Below are 16073 nucleotides of genomic sequence, written 5' to 3'. Positions count from 1 at the left end.
AAATTCCCGAGTTTTTTTTTTCCGAACTCCGAAATTTCAGTGCGAAACCCAAAATGTCAAAATATATATTTTTTCAAATACACGTTAAATTATTTACTTAAATTCCAAAATATTTCAGTGCGAAACCCAAAATGTCAAAATATATATTTTTTCAAATACACGTTAAATTATTTACTTAAATTCCAAAATAATAGCTTTCTAAATAAAAAGATTAAACATATATGGAGAGGAGCGAGTATTGTCTTAGATTTATTGTTTGTAGGAAGCAGGACGTTCCAAGGCAGCTTTTCGTTTCTCTATTTAAGAGCGACGACTCCTTCGTCTTCTCATCACCTTCTGCGCTTTTCTTCCAACACCTATGGCTTCCTCCTCCCCTGTCCTCCACCTCTTCTTCCTCCTACTCACCCTGTTCTTCGCCACAACCTCCGCTGTACACCACCGTCGCATCGCCTCTCACAACTACAGAGACGCCCTCACCAAATCCATTCTTTTCTTTGAAGGCCAAAGGTCAGGCAAACTTCCTCCCAACCAGAGAATGACTTGGAGGAGAAACTCTGGACTTTCAGACGGATCCGCCATGAAAGTATGCCCTTTCTTCCTTCTACATAAACAACGATGGAGCATCCCAAGAAGAATTTCTTTTTTTATGACTGATTTGCGTGGTAACTTGACAATGCAGGTGGATTTAGTAGGTGGATACTATGATGCAGGGGATAATATCAAGTTTGGGTTTCCTATGGCGTTCACCACCACAATGCTGTCATGGAGCGTTATTGAATTTGGTGGGTTAATGAAAAATGAGTTAGGAAATGCGAAAACAGCCATCCGTTGGGCGACAGATTATCTTCTCAAAGCTACCGCTCAACCAGACACCATTTACGTTCAGGTAAATCCAAATCAAGATGACACATCACATGATCTAGCTATGGCTACTTTTCTTGATTTTGACTGAAATTTTGTTGGTAATGATGAAGGTTGGCGACGCAAACAAAGATCATGCTTGTTGGGAAAGACCTGAAGACATGGATACCCAAAGAACAGTGTTGAAGATCGACAGAAACCATCCAGGGACCGATGTTGCTGCTGAAACAGCTGCTGCTCTTGCTTCTGCGTCTTTGGTTTTCAGAAAGTCTGACCCCGCTTACTCCAGGGTCCTCCTTAAAAGGGCCATTAGGGTAACCAAATGCAAAATTTCCAATTCTTACTAAAAAATTACTTGGAGCTCGAGAAGCAGAATTTTTATCTTTGTTCATGTTACAAACAGGTGTTTGCGTTTGCCGACAAGTACAGAGGTTCCTATAGCGATGGGCTCAAGAGTTATGTGTGCCCATTTTATTGCTCATATTCTGGATACCAGGTAAATTCGTGGATGATTTTGTGTATTATTAAAGGGTGTTAAAATGTGAATTATTAAAGAGGTTGTTTGTTTCTGTTAAAGGATGAATTATTGTGGGGAGCAGCATGGTTGCAGAAAGCTACAAGAAGCCGAACATATTTAAACTACATTCAAGCAAATGGTGTAACACTTGGTGCTGATGAGAGTGATAATACCTTTAGTTGGGACAATAAGCATGCTGGGGCCAAGATTCTTCTCTCAAAAGTAATCTCCCAACGTTTTTCTTCTGTAATAACACATGAGATGATATGATCTGTAATTAAGTCTTTAATTATGGTCGGTCTATTTTGCAGGCATTTCTTGTCCAGAAGGTCCAATCTCTCCATGATTACAAGGGTCATGCAGATAGCTTCATTTGCTCACTTGTTCCAGGAGCCCCCTATTCTCAAACCCAATACACACCAGGTTCCTTTTTGTTTTTTTACTCTTTTTTTTTACGTTGAAATCGTCTCTGACACTACAGTGGACGGATGTAATTACAGGAGGGCTTTTGTTCAAGATGGATGACAGTAACCTGCAGTATGTAACTTCGACCACATTCTTGTTGGTAACATATGCCAAATTCTTGACCAAAGCACACAAAGTTGTGAACTGCGGTGGCGCAATTGTGACCCCACGGCGGCTCCGAACCATTGCCAAGAAACAAGTGGATTATCTGCTGGGTGACAATCCGATGAAGATGTCGTACATGGTGGGATATGGTTCAAGATACCCAAAGAGGATTCACCACCGGAGCTCGTCTCTGCCATCAGTCTCCGCACATCCAGCCAAAATCGATTGCGGATCGGGGTTCACCTTCATGCATACCGAGAACCCAAACCCAAACATACTCGTCGGAGCCGTCGTCGGGGGACCCGACGGACACGACCATTATACAGATGAACGGTCGGATTATTTCCAAACGGAACCGGCGACGTACACGAATGCACCCCTGGTTGGAACGCTAACGTATTTGGCTCATTCATTTGGGCAGCTTTAGTTTAGAGCATCATATGAAATTATCAAGGAATGTAGTCGTTATGACTCATCTATGATCTTTGTATTTGCCTATTTGGATTGAAGTTAATTAGGGTTTGTTTTTAATTTTCGGATTCGGGAAGATCAAGATTGGTGGAGCCCCGGAAGAAATTGTATAATGGTTTATGTAATGCTTTTGGGTTTATGTACAATGGTTATTCAAATTATTCAAGAAAAATGTAAACTACAAGCAAGTGATCAATGAGAACGGCACTACTATCTAAAGCAAATGCTCAATTATAATATTTTAATTTAATATTTTATACACATTTTTTTATAAATATTTATTTTGTTAAATATGCCCATGAAATTATGTTATTATAATAATTTTGACTTATAAACACTGTTCTGAAAAGACCCGCTATGGCCGCGTCTACAGTATATCACATTACATGTTAAAAAAAAGTAAATTGCAAAAGTTGTCTTGTGGTTTAGAGAGGTGGGTGTGGGCAACGCGTTACTAGGAGAAAAAACAAGAAAACGCTGTTAACACATGTTATGGTGGTAACGGGAAGTAATGGGAATGCCTTTAACACGCAATAACGGGAGGGAGGGGCGGTGTTTATTGGCGTTATCACGTGTTATTAGGCACAATAACAGGAGTAGGCGTTGCCCACTCCGAGTAGTCTTACAAAGCCGTATAGGCTCGTTCTTTTTTCTTTTTCTAATGCTCATCATTGGTCTAACATGTGATTTTTCTTAGGGTTTTTGGTTCCTTAAAAAATTGTATAATGCTGGATGGAGTGGTGCCCTGCTCCCTCATGAAATCACAGTGACACGTAGGCGTCATCTCATTCATTATCACAAAAGTGTGGTCGCATACCACACCCAAGGAGTGGTGCCACACTCCTTTAAATTATTTTTATTTTTAAATAAATAATTTTTTTAGTTTTAAATAAAAACAAAATAATTCATTAATTAAAAATAAAAACCATTACATTACTTAAAAAAATCCTATGAAATTAGAAAATAAAAACTAGAAAGCTTAAACGTACAACTTAAAAAAAAAACAAAAAACAAAAAAAACACACATCAAATAATTAAAAACTTGGAACACAACTACAAATTAATCACGATTAGCGTAACGTTTTTTCACGCCTTCCTTCATTTGCAAAACAAGTTGAAGCGCATCCCCGGTCAAATTCGACGTGTCCATCGATAGCACTCTCAGGTCGCTGTCCCTTTGTTTCCGACTCTCTCTATCCGAAGCAAGTTGCAAAATTTTATCCATTCTATCTTTTATGCCTTGCACGTTCTCCGCCCATTTCTTTCAAGTCATCCGATTCCGACGCTTTGTCATTGCCTTTGTTTTTTGTTTTGTCCATTCCCATTTGTCGGGGGGTGGTGACACTTGAACGAGATCATCTTCGTTGAGGTCAAAGCCAACACGCGGATCCGATGAAGTGTGTTCGGATTCGGAAGTTCTTGACCATTTTGATCCGCTATCGATGTGCTCGTCGCTTGTTTTCAGTTTTTGTCATTTCTTGTTGCTTTTGAGTAGATTCCAAACTTCAAAAAAACTTGAAAGTCTTCTTTTGCTCTTTTTGATAAATGTTAAAAGTTTTCTCCAAAACCACTTCGTCACTTTCGCCGCTTTTCCATTGTCGTTTCATGTTGTTATATAAATCGTTAGACAACATCACGTCTTTGTTCATCTTTCCACATTTTGAGTACACCTGATGTTTAGTACGATATGGTTCCAGGTTCATTCCTTTGTGGAATCGAGCTCTAACGCGCATCCAAAAACGATCATTTTTTGGTTCTCTCCCGTCTTCGTGTCCTCTGAAACGTCAATCCATGATTGTGCTAATACTAACTCTTCTTGAGGTGACCACGCTTTAGCTTCCGCCTTCTCTTTTCTTTTATTTCCTGGTTGAGAGGGTTGAGTTTGTGGAACAAATTCTGGTTCAGATTCGGAAATGGGTGTTTGTGGTTGTGATTGTGTTTCTGGAACAAACTCTGGTTAGAAACCAAAATCAAAAGGATCAAAATCTTGGTCAAATTGTGGCTGTGTTTGTGGAAATGGTTGCGTACGATGTGGTTGTTGGATATGTTGTGGAAAATAGGGAAGCCTACCCCCGTAGTGGTAGAAAGGAGGCGAATAAACCGGTATATCGAGTGAAGGTCTTGGAGCTGTGGGTTTTCTAGTGGGTGTTTTTTCGTTGGTTGGATTTTTGGAGGATGACATTTTTTGTGGGTTTGAAAAGAGAGAAGATGGTAAAAAACATAAAATGTTGATGAGTTTTTTTGGTTAAGTTGATAAAGTATTTATAGTATTGGTATATATATATATATATATATATATATATATATATATATATATATATATATATATATATATATATATATTTGAAAAATGTCTGTTTAAAAACGGTAAACCACGAGAAAGAATCAAAATTAAGCAAGGAGCGCACCCCTGGAAAGCCGCAATGCGACCTAGACCGCACCTGGACCGCACCCAGGGGGCGGTGTACGTGATGATGTGGCGGATGGAGTGCGACCTAGACTGCACCCACTCCGTCTGGTCTAACTATCACAGGGTAGTTTTCATTTGCGTTGTTGTCCTATTATGGACACACCAATCTATATCATTAGGTTTACTTTTTAGATGAATGATAGTAAATTACTACCATATAATTGTTATTGACCTTACTTTTTAGTTTTTAAATCATCATCAAAATATAATTATTATTTGATCAACTTTTATTATTAGTTCATTATTACCTAATCAATAAATCATTATTATTTAATATCTGCATTTTTATTATTAACTTTATTAATATTAATAATTTAAATTTATTTTTACAATAGTATTGTTTTTATAATATAATAACATAAATAATATTATAAAAAATAAATTTTTATCATTTTTTTATCATTGTTTTTAGTCGTAAACCCACAAACTTAATACTTTTTTCCATTACCATCAACCTAATTTTCATAAAACTGTTTATTTTTTGTTATGATGTGCTATTTTTTAATTTTTTTTATAAAACGTTCATTTTTTTATATAAAAGTTCAATTTTTTTTTAATTTTTTTTATAATACGTGGAATTTTGTTTTAAAACGTGAAGTTTTAAAAAAAATATGCACTTTTTTGTTAGAAAATGCAATTTTTTTATATACTGTGTAGTTTTTTTTAAAGAAAATGTATAATTTTTTTTGCATTTTTTATAAAACATGCAGTTTTTTTGTTAAAAGTTGAAGTTTTTTATATAAATATATTTCTTTGTTGATTTATAATTATATTAAAATATTAAAAATAAAAAGTATTTGCTAATCAATAAGAAAAAATGTTGACTTTGATTTATTAATTTGAGTTTAAAATTAAAAAAAAAACAATAAAAAATATATTCTGGATTAACGAAAACTATTATTAAAATAAGTAATATCCTTGTAATAATAGTAATAAAATAATATTAAAAATAATAAAAGATAATAAATAATATATTTTTTTAGTCGTGACTTAATCAATTTTTTTTAAATAGTACTAAATCCTTTACCTTTGTATGTCTTATAATATGTGGAATTTTTGTACCTTCCAAAATTGATAATTTCTTTAAAGTTGTAAGACTAAATCGTAACTTGTTCGGAAAAATATCACACCATATGATGCAATAAATCAAATTCACCGGCACCTCTTTTCTATTCTTTTGCAAAAGGTGGTTTACCGTAATAATTAAGAGAGAGAAAGAAATAATTAGAAAAAAATATTTTTTTCTGAAACAAAATAATCAAGATAATTTATTAGTAACAATGATTATCTAATAATAATAATAGAAGATTGGTGTTATTAGATTGGTGTGCAGAAAAAAAAAACCTTTGCATTTTAATTAGTTCTGTAGCTAGGACCCGATCCTTAGTCCCGAATCAATTTGTTTGTTTTCCCTTCTGCATTCTTGGGCTCGTTCCAAATCAAGGATTCAATCCCCACTTTTATGCTGATTCGGTCCACCGAAAAACACCTTCTAACCAAGTTTGTTCTTGGTTTGCCCCTCAATCAACACGTAGCAAGGACTCGGTCCTCAGTCCTGCTGTTTGGTGCTTCATTTTGCTTCTAATTCGATCCAAACCTTTGACCCAATTAGCAACAATCAAACGACCATTTACCATTACTATTTTATTTTTCATTTTTCTATATTTCAATAACTCTCTCTCTCTCTCTCTCTCTCTCTCTCTCTCTCTCTCTCTCTCAAGATCATCACATCTTCATTAAATTCATTTTCAACAAACCCTTTTGAGTTACAGGTGCTCGACAAAACCGTTGTCGCCACTGTCGGATGAAACCATCACAATCGGAAGAAGCTGCCATCCGAAATACTATAGATTTGAAGCCGCCAGAAGAAGCCCATAAGACATCGTCGATATAAGAAATTGAAAAGTCATTGGAGAAGACAAAAAAGTCGTTGGAAAAGACAACATTAGTGGTTCTCCGTCGAAGAAGACTAGGTATCACCGAACCTCGGGTTTCCATCTTAGTAGACTAAACTTTACCCTAGATTCGTAGATATGTTCTCCAGAGTGAGAAGGAGAAGAAAGAGAGAACGACGAAGGAGGTATAAGTGACGGCATAGGTTTTCTAATGAATACGTTAGGCTTCGATCGATTTGGTGGTTTTCTTCGGCCGAAGAACAAGTGAAAAACTATGGTGCTTTTGTTTGTGTGTTGAATATAGCAACGACAACACTACGGTGAAGGTTATCGGTGATGGGAGACGATGAGCGGAGGTGGCTGGAGATAGCCGATATTGGATCACTTACATGACTTCGAAAGAATTCTTGACGCTTTTATGTTTGAAGAGAAGGATGAGAAGAAGAAATGGAAGGGGAAGGGGTGGGGAATTATTTTAAATAAAACTAGCACACCTCCCCCCTCCCTCACTCACTCTCTCTCTCTTTCTCTCTCTCTCTCTCTCTCTCTCTCTCTCTATATATATATATATATATATATATATATATATATATATATATATATATATATATATATATATATATATATATATATATAAACATTACCACCTCTTCATCAAATTCATTTTCAGCAATGTCATTTTGAGTTTCTGGTGCCAGATAAAATCGTTGCCGCCACTGTCAGACGACACATTCGCCGCCAGAAGAAGCCACCTCTTGAATAATGCAGATTTGAAGCCGCCGGAAGAAGCCACTGCTTGAAGACACATTTGATTTAAGAAATCGAAAGTCCATCGAAGAAGACGAAAAAATCGTCGACGAGGACTAGGGTTTTAAAACGCGAGTTACAAAGCGTAGGGTTTTCTCTAGTGTCGTCATCAACGTAGGTTTACCCAAGATCTGTAGATTTGTTCGCCGAAGTAGGAAATAGAAAGAGAGAGAGAGAGAGAGAGACAGTGTAGGTACTAGTGACGACGTAGGTTTTCTGATAAATGCACTATGTTCCGGCTGATCTAGTGGTTTTCTTCAGCAAAGAACATGTGACAAACTATGATGTTTTTGTGTTAAATATAGCAACGACGACACTAGGATGAAGGTTGTCGGTGTTGGACAAAGGTGGTTGGCGATGGGCGGGGGTGGCCGGTGGTGGATCACTTACACGACTTTGAAAGAATTCTTGATACCTTTATGTTTGGAGAGAATGATAAGAAGAAGAAATGGTGTAGGTTATTTTCCTTGTTTATTTTATTTTAATTATTAAAATATGAAATTATATGGATAAGATAGTATTTTAAGCCTATTCAAAATTTTCAAAGACAAAAATGACAAAAAAAAATCACATTTTTAACAATAGCACGCATCAAAAAAGAAAAAAACCGAACATATATGCTTTTATAAACCAGGACCATTTTTGCAATACTCTTAATAAATATAATATTTTTAACATATCACCATCATATTTATTGTCATTTAAATCACTTGTATGGACTATCCTACAAATTTATTTTCATAAAGAAAATCTAGAAATAAGAAACTTTATCCACAACGATTATATTTATTTATTTTATTAAAATTAAGGTTCTATTTAGCTAGCTTATTTTAATTTATTATTTGGTAAAACAAAAAAATAAATTATTTTAATTTATGAACTAACTTTTGATAAATTATTTTGAAATAACTTTTATAAGCTTATGAATTTTTTTCAAAAAATATTCAAAATATATCTTTAATTATATCTATTCTTTTATATATATATATATATATATATATATATATATATATATATATATATATATATATATATATATATATATATATATATATATATAATTCTTTTATATATATATATATATATATATACATATATATATATATATATATAATTGTCCATTTATTTCATTTTATATTTATAGTCTACTTTTTATCAAATACTATTACTTCATAAGCTAGTTTATCACCTACTAACTAGCTTATTAGCTACCAACTAATTTCTTTTGCTAAAAGCTAGTTTTTCAGCGATTTGTCAAAACAGGATGTAACTTTTATAATTTGGGAGTACTTACTTGAGCTCGTCTGATTGCATGCACCACACCCTTTTCTCTTTTCAAAATTTTTTTTCTCTTTTCAAAGTTCTTGTTATAAAAATGATTTTCTTTAGAAAATTTTCATACCAATTCCTTAGTTTTAGTTCAGACACACCCGAGAGCGTGTCCGAATCCCTCAAACCAAGGCTCTGATACCAACTTGTAACATCCCAAAAATATAGTCCAAAAATTTCGTTTAATTTCATTAGTAAAAACCATAAATATCATTCATCATATAAAAATCATAAACCATGTTTCTCAAAATAACATGATATCTGTCATTGTATCAAAATCATATGTCAAACATCAGAGTAAATCCTCCCAGACTAGAAAAAACTGTGGTTTGTGTCATGCAGTCATCCCGAGCTCTTCCCCTTACTAGCAGAAGTACCTGAAACCAAAACTGAAAACTGTAAGCACGAAGCTTACTGAGTCTCCCCAACTACCACATACCATACACATATCACATAAACATATATTGGGCCCCGCCCCTGCTACATCGGGTCATCGCCCGACATCGACTTTCCCGGCATCGGGCCCGACCCGGCATCGAACCCTATTCGGCATTGGGCCCCGCCCGGCATCGAGCCCCCCGACATCGAGCACATCTCGGAATACATGTGAGCATAGTCAATTAATACACATAAACCTAAACATATAGCATTAACATGTAAACGTTCCTCGGGCCCCGCCCGGCATCGGACCGTAATCCAGAAGCATACTAACATTCCTCGGGAACCGCCCCGACATCAAATCGAAATCCAAAAACATACAAGTACAAACACATGCAAGAATCACAAAGAAATCAAGCATACAAGAATTCCTCGGGACCGCCCCGACATCGGATCGAAATCCGGAAAAAAAACATATAAACTTACATCGGGCCCCGCCCGGCATCGGACCGTAGTCCGAAACTACTACTATCTAAACGGGCCGGCCTTGGTGCCTTAGACCCGTCCTACTGGAGGAAAACTCACCTCGCAAAGCTGACTGCTGAAATCTCGAGTGAGGAATCTGCGACGGCTGCTCCAACGACTCCCCGACTATTAATATCACAATAACACTTAGTCAAAACCTAATAACCCTCCTTAGGGTAAAATGACCATTTTACCCCTGGTCAAAGTCAAAGCTTTGGTCAAAGTCAACCTTCTGGTTGACCCAACTCCCCGAGTTGCTCCATCATCTCGTTGAGTCCTAGAATCCTGTAATTGCGATCTAACTCGCGGAGTCACCCCTTGACTCGCCGAGTTCCCTGGCTACTCATAATCGTGATTTATCGAATCAACTCGTCGAGTCCCTTCACCGACTCGTCGAGTCCTTCCTTAAGCTTAAACGGGACATCACAACCCAACTCGTCGAGTTCCTTTATGGACTCGACGAGTTCCTCTGTCTGTTTGGCCATCTTAACAGATTAAACCTCTGCTCTCCAAATCCAACGTCCATACTTCATCTACATACTGGAAATGATATTTTAAGGGTATGGTTTCCAACTTTACCCGTTGATAACCCTTCTTAATGGGTTTAGCTAAAACCCTAGTTCTTTTATGACATAGATCTTTGTCCAAAAGCCTTATCACTCCAAAATAAACCATTCTAACATAGATCTAGGCCTTAGATACCACTTGAATACGTAAAGTCTCGGACTTTACTTCAACGCATGGCCCTTTGAGGCTTAAAAAGCAATAAAAACGTCTTTAGGCTTGCATGGGGCTTCCATGGTCATAAAGTTTGCACCTTTATGCCATGGAACCCCTTCTAGATCCCAGGTCTGAAAGTTAAGCCACTTGGGACGTCCAAATCCTAAAGGTTAAGCTTCTTGAACCAAAACCCTCAAAAAGTGGAAATAAGTAGATCTAATGAATAAATGATCAAGTTAGAGACTTGATTACCAGAAAGTGAAGAGAATGAGATGTTGCTTCTGGATCTACAATCTTCTCTTGGACTCCTCAAGCTTCTTCTTCCTCTACAAGATTCAAATCACACAAGAACACTCAAAAGTGGCTCACACACTCACACAAAGCTCCATGGTTTCGTGGATTAGGGTTTGGGACTTGGAGGCTGGAAATGAGGCCAAACGGTGGGGATTAAGATGCTTAAATAGGGTGCAAAACTCTGAAATTAGGGTTTCACTATGGCAGACCTACTCGCCGAGTCGAGGGCTCTCGACTCGTCGCGTAGATAGCTTAAAACCCGCGTCCAAACTCGTTTCTACTCAACGAGTCTAGGGCTTCCAACTCGTCGAGTAGCTCTATTAAAATGAATAATTTTATAAACAAAAGCATACCAGACACCAAGCGTTACAACTCCATGGCATAAATGTAATTTAGTGGATAATTACGCCATGCCTGACATTAATGTAATTTTTATGTCTTGCAAGCAAATTCATCATTCCGGATGAGCTCTGGGAAAATGCTCCCAAAGAAATTAGTGCCACTATTGCAAATGGTGAAACCATAATGATAAATAAAGTTTGTAGAAATATTAATCTCGAACTCTCAGGAGAACATTTCAACGTTCCCACTATTTATCAACAAAATTCAGGAATTGATATCATAATTGGTAACAACTTTTGTCAAGTTTATGGACCATTTATACAATGGATAGATAGAATTGCCTTTCATCTTAATAATGATATGGTAATTATAAAAAAGGTTACAGAAGCCTATAGCAAAGGAAAACCCGGTTTTCTTAAAACTCAAGAAAAAGGCTCTAAAGAAAAACAAATTTCGGGTACTAATATAACCCAAGAAGGAATTAATGAAGAAAGGATTATTTCTATTCAAACTACCAGGTTCAAACAGATTGAAGATCTTCTTGAAAAAGTTTGTTCTGAAAATCCTATTGATCCAGATAAAACCAAAGGATGGATGAAAGCTTCAATTAAGCTCATTAATCCCAAAACGGTTATTAGAGAAAAACCCATGGTTTACTCTCCACAAGATAGAGAAGAATTCTCCAAACAAATCAAGGAATTACTTGATATGAGACTAATTATAGAATCAAAATCCCCTCATATGTCCCCTGCCTTTCTTGTCAACAAAGAAGCAGAGAAAAGAAAAGGAAAGAAGCGCATGGTTGTCAACTACAAAGCAATCAATGATGCAACTATTGGAGACTCACATAATCTTCCCAATATGCACGAACTTTTGACTCTTCTACGAGGAAAAAATATGTATTCAAGTTTTGACTGCAAGTCAGGTTTCTGGCAAGTCCTACTTGATGAAGAATCACAGCTTCTCACTGCCTTCACATGTCCTGATGGACTCTTTCAATGGAAAGTACTACCCTTTGGGCTTAAACAAGCTCCTAGTATTTTTCAAAGACACATGCAGAACGCCCTTCGAGGACTTGAAAGTTTCTGTACTGTATACGTTGATGACATCATGGTCTTCAGCAAAAATGAACAAGAGCACTATGTTCATGTTACACAGGTTCTCAGAACCATTTTAAAATATGGAATAATACTTTCAAAAAAGAAAGCTCATCTTTTCAAAACAAAAATTAATTTTTTGGGTTTAGAAATAAATGAGGGTACTCATTGTCCTCAAAAGCATATTCTTGAACATTTACATGACTTTCCAAATGTTTTAGAAGACAAAAAACAACTGCAAAGATTTCTTGGTGTTTTAACTTATGCTGAAACATATATTGAAAAACTTGCAGCCATGAGAAAACCCTTACAGGTAACTTAATAAGAAAACCCTTACAGCCATGAGAAAACCCTTACAACCATGAGAAAACCCTTAGAAGACAAAAAACAACTGCAAAGATTTCTAGGAGAAACTCTTAGACCAAGAATTTCTATGGATTCACTCCATATAGGAGAAAGCTCAGAAAGAAAAGATAGTAACTTAATAAGAAACATGTCTTTAAAAATTGATAGTCTACGTCAGAATATCAAACAAATCTCTGAAGTAATAAATGAGTAATAAAATAGATTTTCCTCATTTTTATAAAAAAGGTAAAACAGTAAAAATCAAAACTCTTGACGACAATACTGAAAAGAAAGAATACGTTTTCTCTACTTCTGGAAAAGCTGGTATTCAAACAATTGTAAATCATTGCAATAATCTCGACCAGATCATTGCAAGATGTCTCTTAAAAACTTCAAAAATAAGCCATTACCTTGGTATTTCAAAAGATATTTCTAAAGATATTTCAAAAAATAAAATACCTTTTAACCAATTTAAAAACGATTTAGCCATCTTGGTTAAAAACAATCTTGATAAAAATAATTTTGAAAAATTCTTCGAAGTTATTGAAAGACAAAATAAATTAACTATCAAGTTAACCCAGTCTATTGACAAACATTCTATTCTTTTAGAAAACTCTTTAAAAAACAACCATTTTGTTGAAGAAGTCGCCAAAAAGGCAAATATTGAAGGCACTCTTAAGGAAAACAACCTTAAGATCACTAATATACAGGATCAGTTAAAACAACTGATAGGATGACCTCGATACCCGAGCTCAATAGATCAATCAACCTCCTTAATGAAAAAATAGATGGGCTGATTATAAACTTTGACTTAACGGCCAATAAATACGTAACCACTACACAGTTAGAAGTAGCATCTGCAAAAATTATTGCAGACATTACTAAAGAGTTATCTGAAAAGATTGACTCTTGCCCTTGTAATAAAGACATTCTTGAACACATCAAGAATATTTCCATCATAGAACAAAAGACCAAACCTAGAAAATATTCAGGTCTTAAGAAATATTCACCTCCCAATCCTAGTATTGGAAACCCTGACTTAGGAAGCTCAAAAGACTCCCAGAAAATTGATATTTTCAAAAAAGAGCAAAAATGAAAGAAACAATCTCTGAGAAACTTGAGAAATATTTCTTTAACCTTCAATATGAAGATTATGATAAGGCTGACCAAAAACTTATCCAGCTTTTATATTTAGAAACTGAAGAATGCGAAGAATTGTATCAAAAAGAACCCAAACGTTTTGATCAATATTTTAGAATGACTAAAATAGATGAACCTGATACTGAATCAGAACAAGAAGATAACTTTAAAACTAATACAAAGACTGTTAAGTTCGAATATTCAGATATGGAAGATGATGAAGCATAATCTTCTTATACAGCCGCAAGTAGAAGCAATAAAAAGAAATATGAGTTCAAAATGCCTGTCCACAATGGTATTCCAGATAGTAGCAAAGGACCCAATACGATCAATGTACTCAATATTGATTGTATCCAAGATCTAAAACTCAGAGAAAGAGTTGTAGAAAAATGGGTTACTGAGATTTCACTAATCTTACAGACAAACCCAGATGAATTTGAGAAAGCAAAAAATGTTCTTCTACTTTTAGAACACAAAACTGATGGAATTGTGCAAAAGTTCCTAAGAAACAATAATTAGAATGAAGATTTGCATGGTTCGTGATAATCTCATAAATGTCATATACATTACTTTCTTAGGTCTTGATTATATTTCTAATAAAGACTTTACCATTAATAAGAAAGTTGACGTAGCAAGAGTTTCAATGACAAAACTCCAATTACATGATATTAGTCTTCTCGACAAATACACATGTATGTATGAATCATATCTTTATGATATTCCCCAGAGAAGTGAATACGCACAATGGATATCTGCTTATCTCATGAAAATTCCAATTATTGGAGAAATCTGTACTGAAAGATGGAAAAAAGAAGCTACTGGAGAAATCCAGCAAACCAGTCTTTCTTATGCAACAAAAATTGCAAAGGAAGAAATTGATAGAATCTGTCAAGACAGATATAAACAACAAAAGCTCAAAACAATAAGTAAAGATTGTTGTAGCATTCTCTCTGATTTCAAAAACTTTGATATTGGAAGGAAAACTTATACTAAGAAAAAGTATAAAAACAAAAAGAAATACAAATCTTTCTGGAAGAAGAAAAGAAGAAAATTTTCACCAGGAAAATACTTCAAAAAACCTTCAAAAAAATCACCTAAGAAGACTACTTCCTGTCCACAAGGAAAGAAAAAATGTAGATGTTGGATCTGCAATGAAGAAGGACACTATGCCAATGAATGTCCAAATAGAAAAAAATACCCTGACAAAGTCAAGGTTTTACAAACCGCTAATAATGGAGGATATGAAGCTCTTGAAGAAGAGTATGAAGGTATACAACATGTCTTTACATTTCATGTTGAAACTGATTCTTCATCAAATTTTGATGAAAACAAATCAACCACGGATGACTCAGACTAGTCTCATACAGGCTCCACTTTTTAGGGAGGAGGAGTTTAACTTGAACCTCCAGAAAATTAATGACTCCCTTATCATGAATCTCACTAATCCAAACTCTATTTATGTTTCTGCCTTCCTTAACTTTAAAGGATATAAGAAATTTAGAGTACATTGTTTTGTAGACACAGGTGCATCTTTATGTCTTGCAAGCAAATTCATCATTCCGGATGAGCTCTGGGAAAATGCTCCCAAAGAAATTAGTGCCACTATTGCAAATGGTGAAACCATAATGATAAATAAAGTTTGTAGAAATATTAATCTCGAACTCTCAAGAGAACATTTCAACGTTCCCACTATTTATCAACAAAATTCAGGAATTGATATCATAATTGGTAACAACTTTTGTCAAGTTTATGGACCATTTATACAATGGATAGATAGAATTGCCTTTCATCTTAATAATGATATGGTAATTATAAAAAAGGTTACAGAAGCCTATAGCAAAGGAAAACCAGGTTTTCTTAAAACTCAAGAAAAAGGCTCTAAAAAAAATAAATTGCGGGTACTAATATAACCCAAGAAGGAATTAATGAAGAAAGGATTATTTCTATTCAAACTACCAGGTTCAAACAGATTGAAGATCTTCTTGAAAAAGTTTGTTCTGAAAATCCTATTGATCCAGATAAAACCAAAGGATGGATGAAAGCTTCAATTAAGCTCATTAATCCCAAAACGGTTATTAGAGAAAAACCCATGGTTTACTCTCCACAAGATAGAGAAGAATTCTCCAAACAAATCAAGGAATTACTTGATATGAGACTAATTATAGAATCAAAATCCCCTCATATGTCCCATGCCTTTCTTGTCAACAAAGAAGCAGAGAAAAGAAAAGGAAAGAAGCGCATGGTTGTCAACTACAAAGCAATCAATGATGCAACTATTGGAGACTCACATAATCTTCCCAATATGCACGAAC

At 35.2% G+C, this 16073-nt stretch overlaps 1 protein-coding gene across 2 annotated transcripts; it reads left to right on the top strand.

The window, feature by feature from the left end:
• The first annotated feature begins 253 nt into the window (after window positions 1-253).
• LOC145136630 (endoglucanase 17-like) lies at window positions 254-2643 on the top strand. Of its 2 annotated transcripts, XM_079070743.1 has the most exons (7): window positions 256-583; window positions 680-886; window positions 975-1175; window positions 1265-1357; window positions 1439-1600; window positions 1690-1801; window positions 1879-2643. In XM_079070743.1, the coding sequence occupies exons 1-7, from the start codon at window positions 359-361 to the stop codon at window positions 2373-2375; spliced, it is 1497 nt and encodes a 498-aa protein (XP_078926869.1). In that variant the 5' UTR covers window positions 256-358; the 3' UTR covers window positions 2376-2643. The 2 variants fall into 2 exon arrangements, with proteins under 2 accessions (XP_078926867.1, XP_078926869.1); XM_079070741.1 differs by having other exon boundaries at window positions 254-886.
• Window positions 2644-16073: the final 13430 nt, after the last annotated feature.

This window comes from Lactuca virosa, chromosome 9 (assembly GCF_052849685.1).
Source record: "Lactuca virosa cultivar CGN04683 chromosome 9, Lactuca_virosa_CGN04683_v6, whole genome shotgun sequence".
Taxonomy (NCBI): Eukaryota; Viridiplantae; Streptophyta; class Magnoliopsida; order Asterales; family Asteraceae; genus Lactuca; species Lactuca virosa.
Note: the sequence above shows the minus strand (reverse complement) of the source record. Positions and strands in the feature narration are given on the sequence as shown.

Excerpts from the sequence above, each read along its gene's own strand:
- LOC145136630 (XM_079070741.1), top strand. The coding sequence starts at position 359 with ATGGCTTCCTCCTCCCCTGTCCTCCACCTCTTCTTCCTCCTACTCACC. Across the intron at positions 1,601-1,689 it reads CCAAGATTCTTCTCTCAAAA|GCATTTCTTGTCCAGAAGGT; the intron begins GTAATCTCCCAA and ends TCTATTTTGCAG. Across the intron at positions 1,802-1,878 it reads TCAAACCCAATACACACCAG|GAGGGCTTTTGTTCAAGATG; the intron begins GTTCCTTTTTGT and ends ATGTAATTACAG.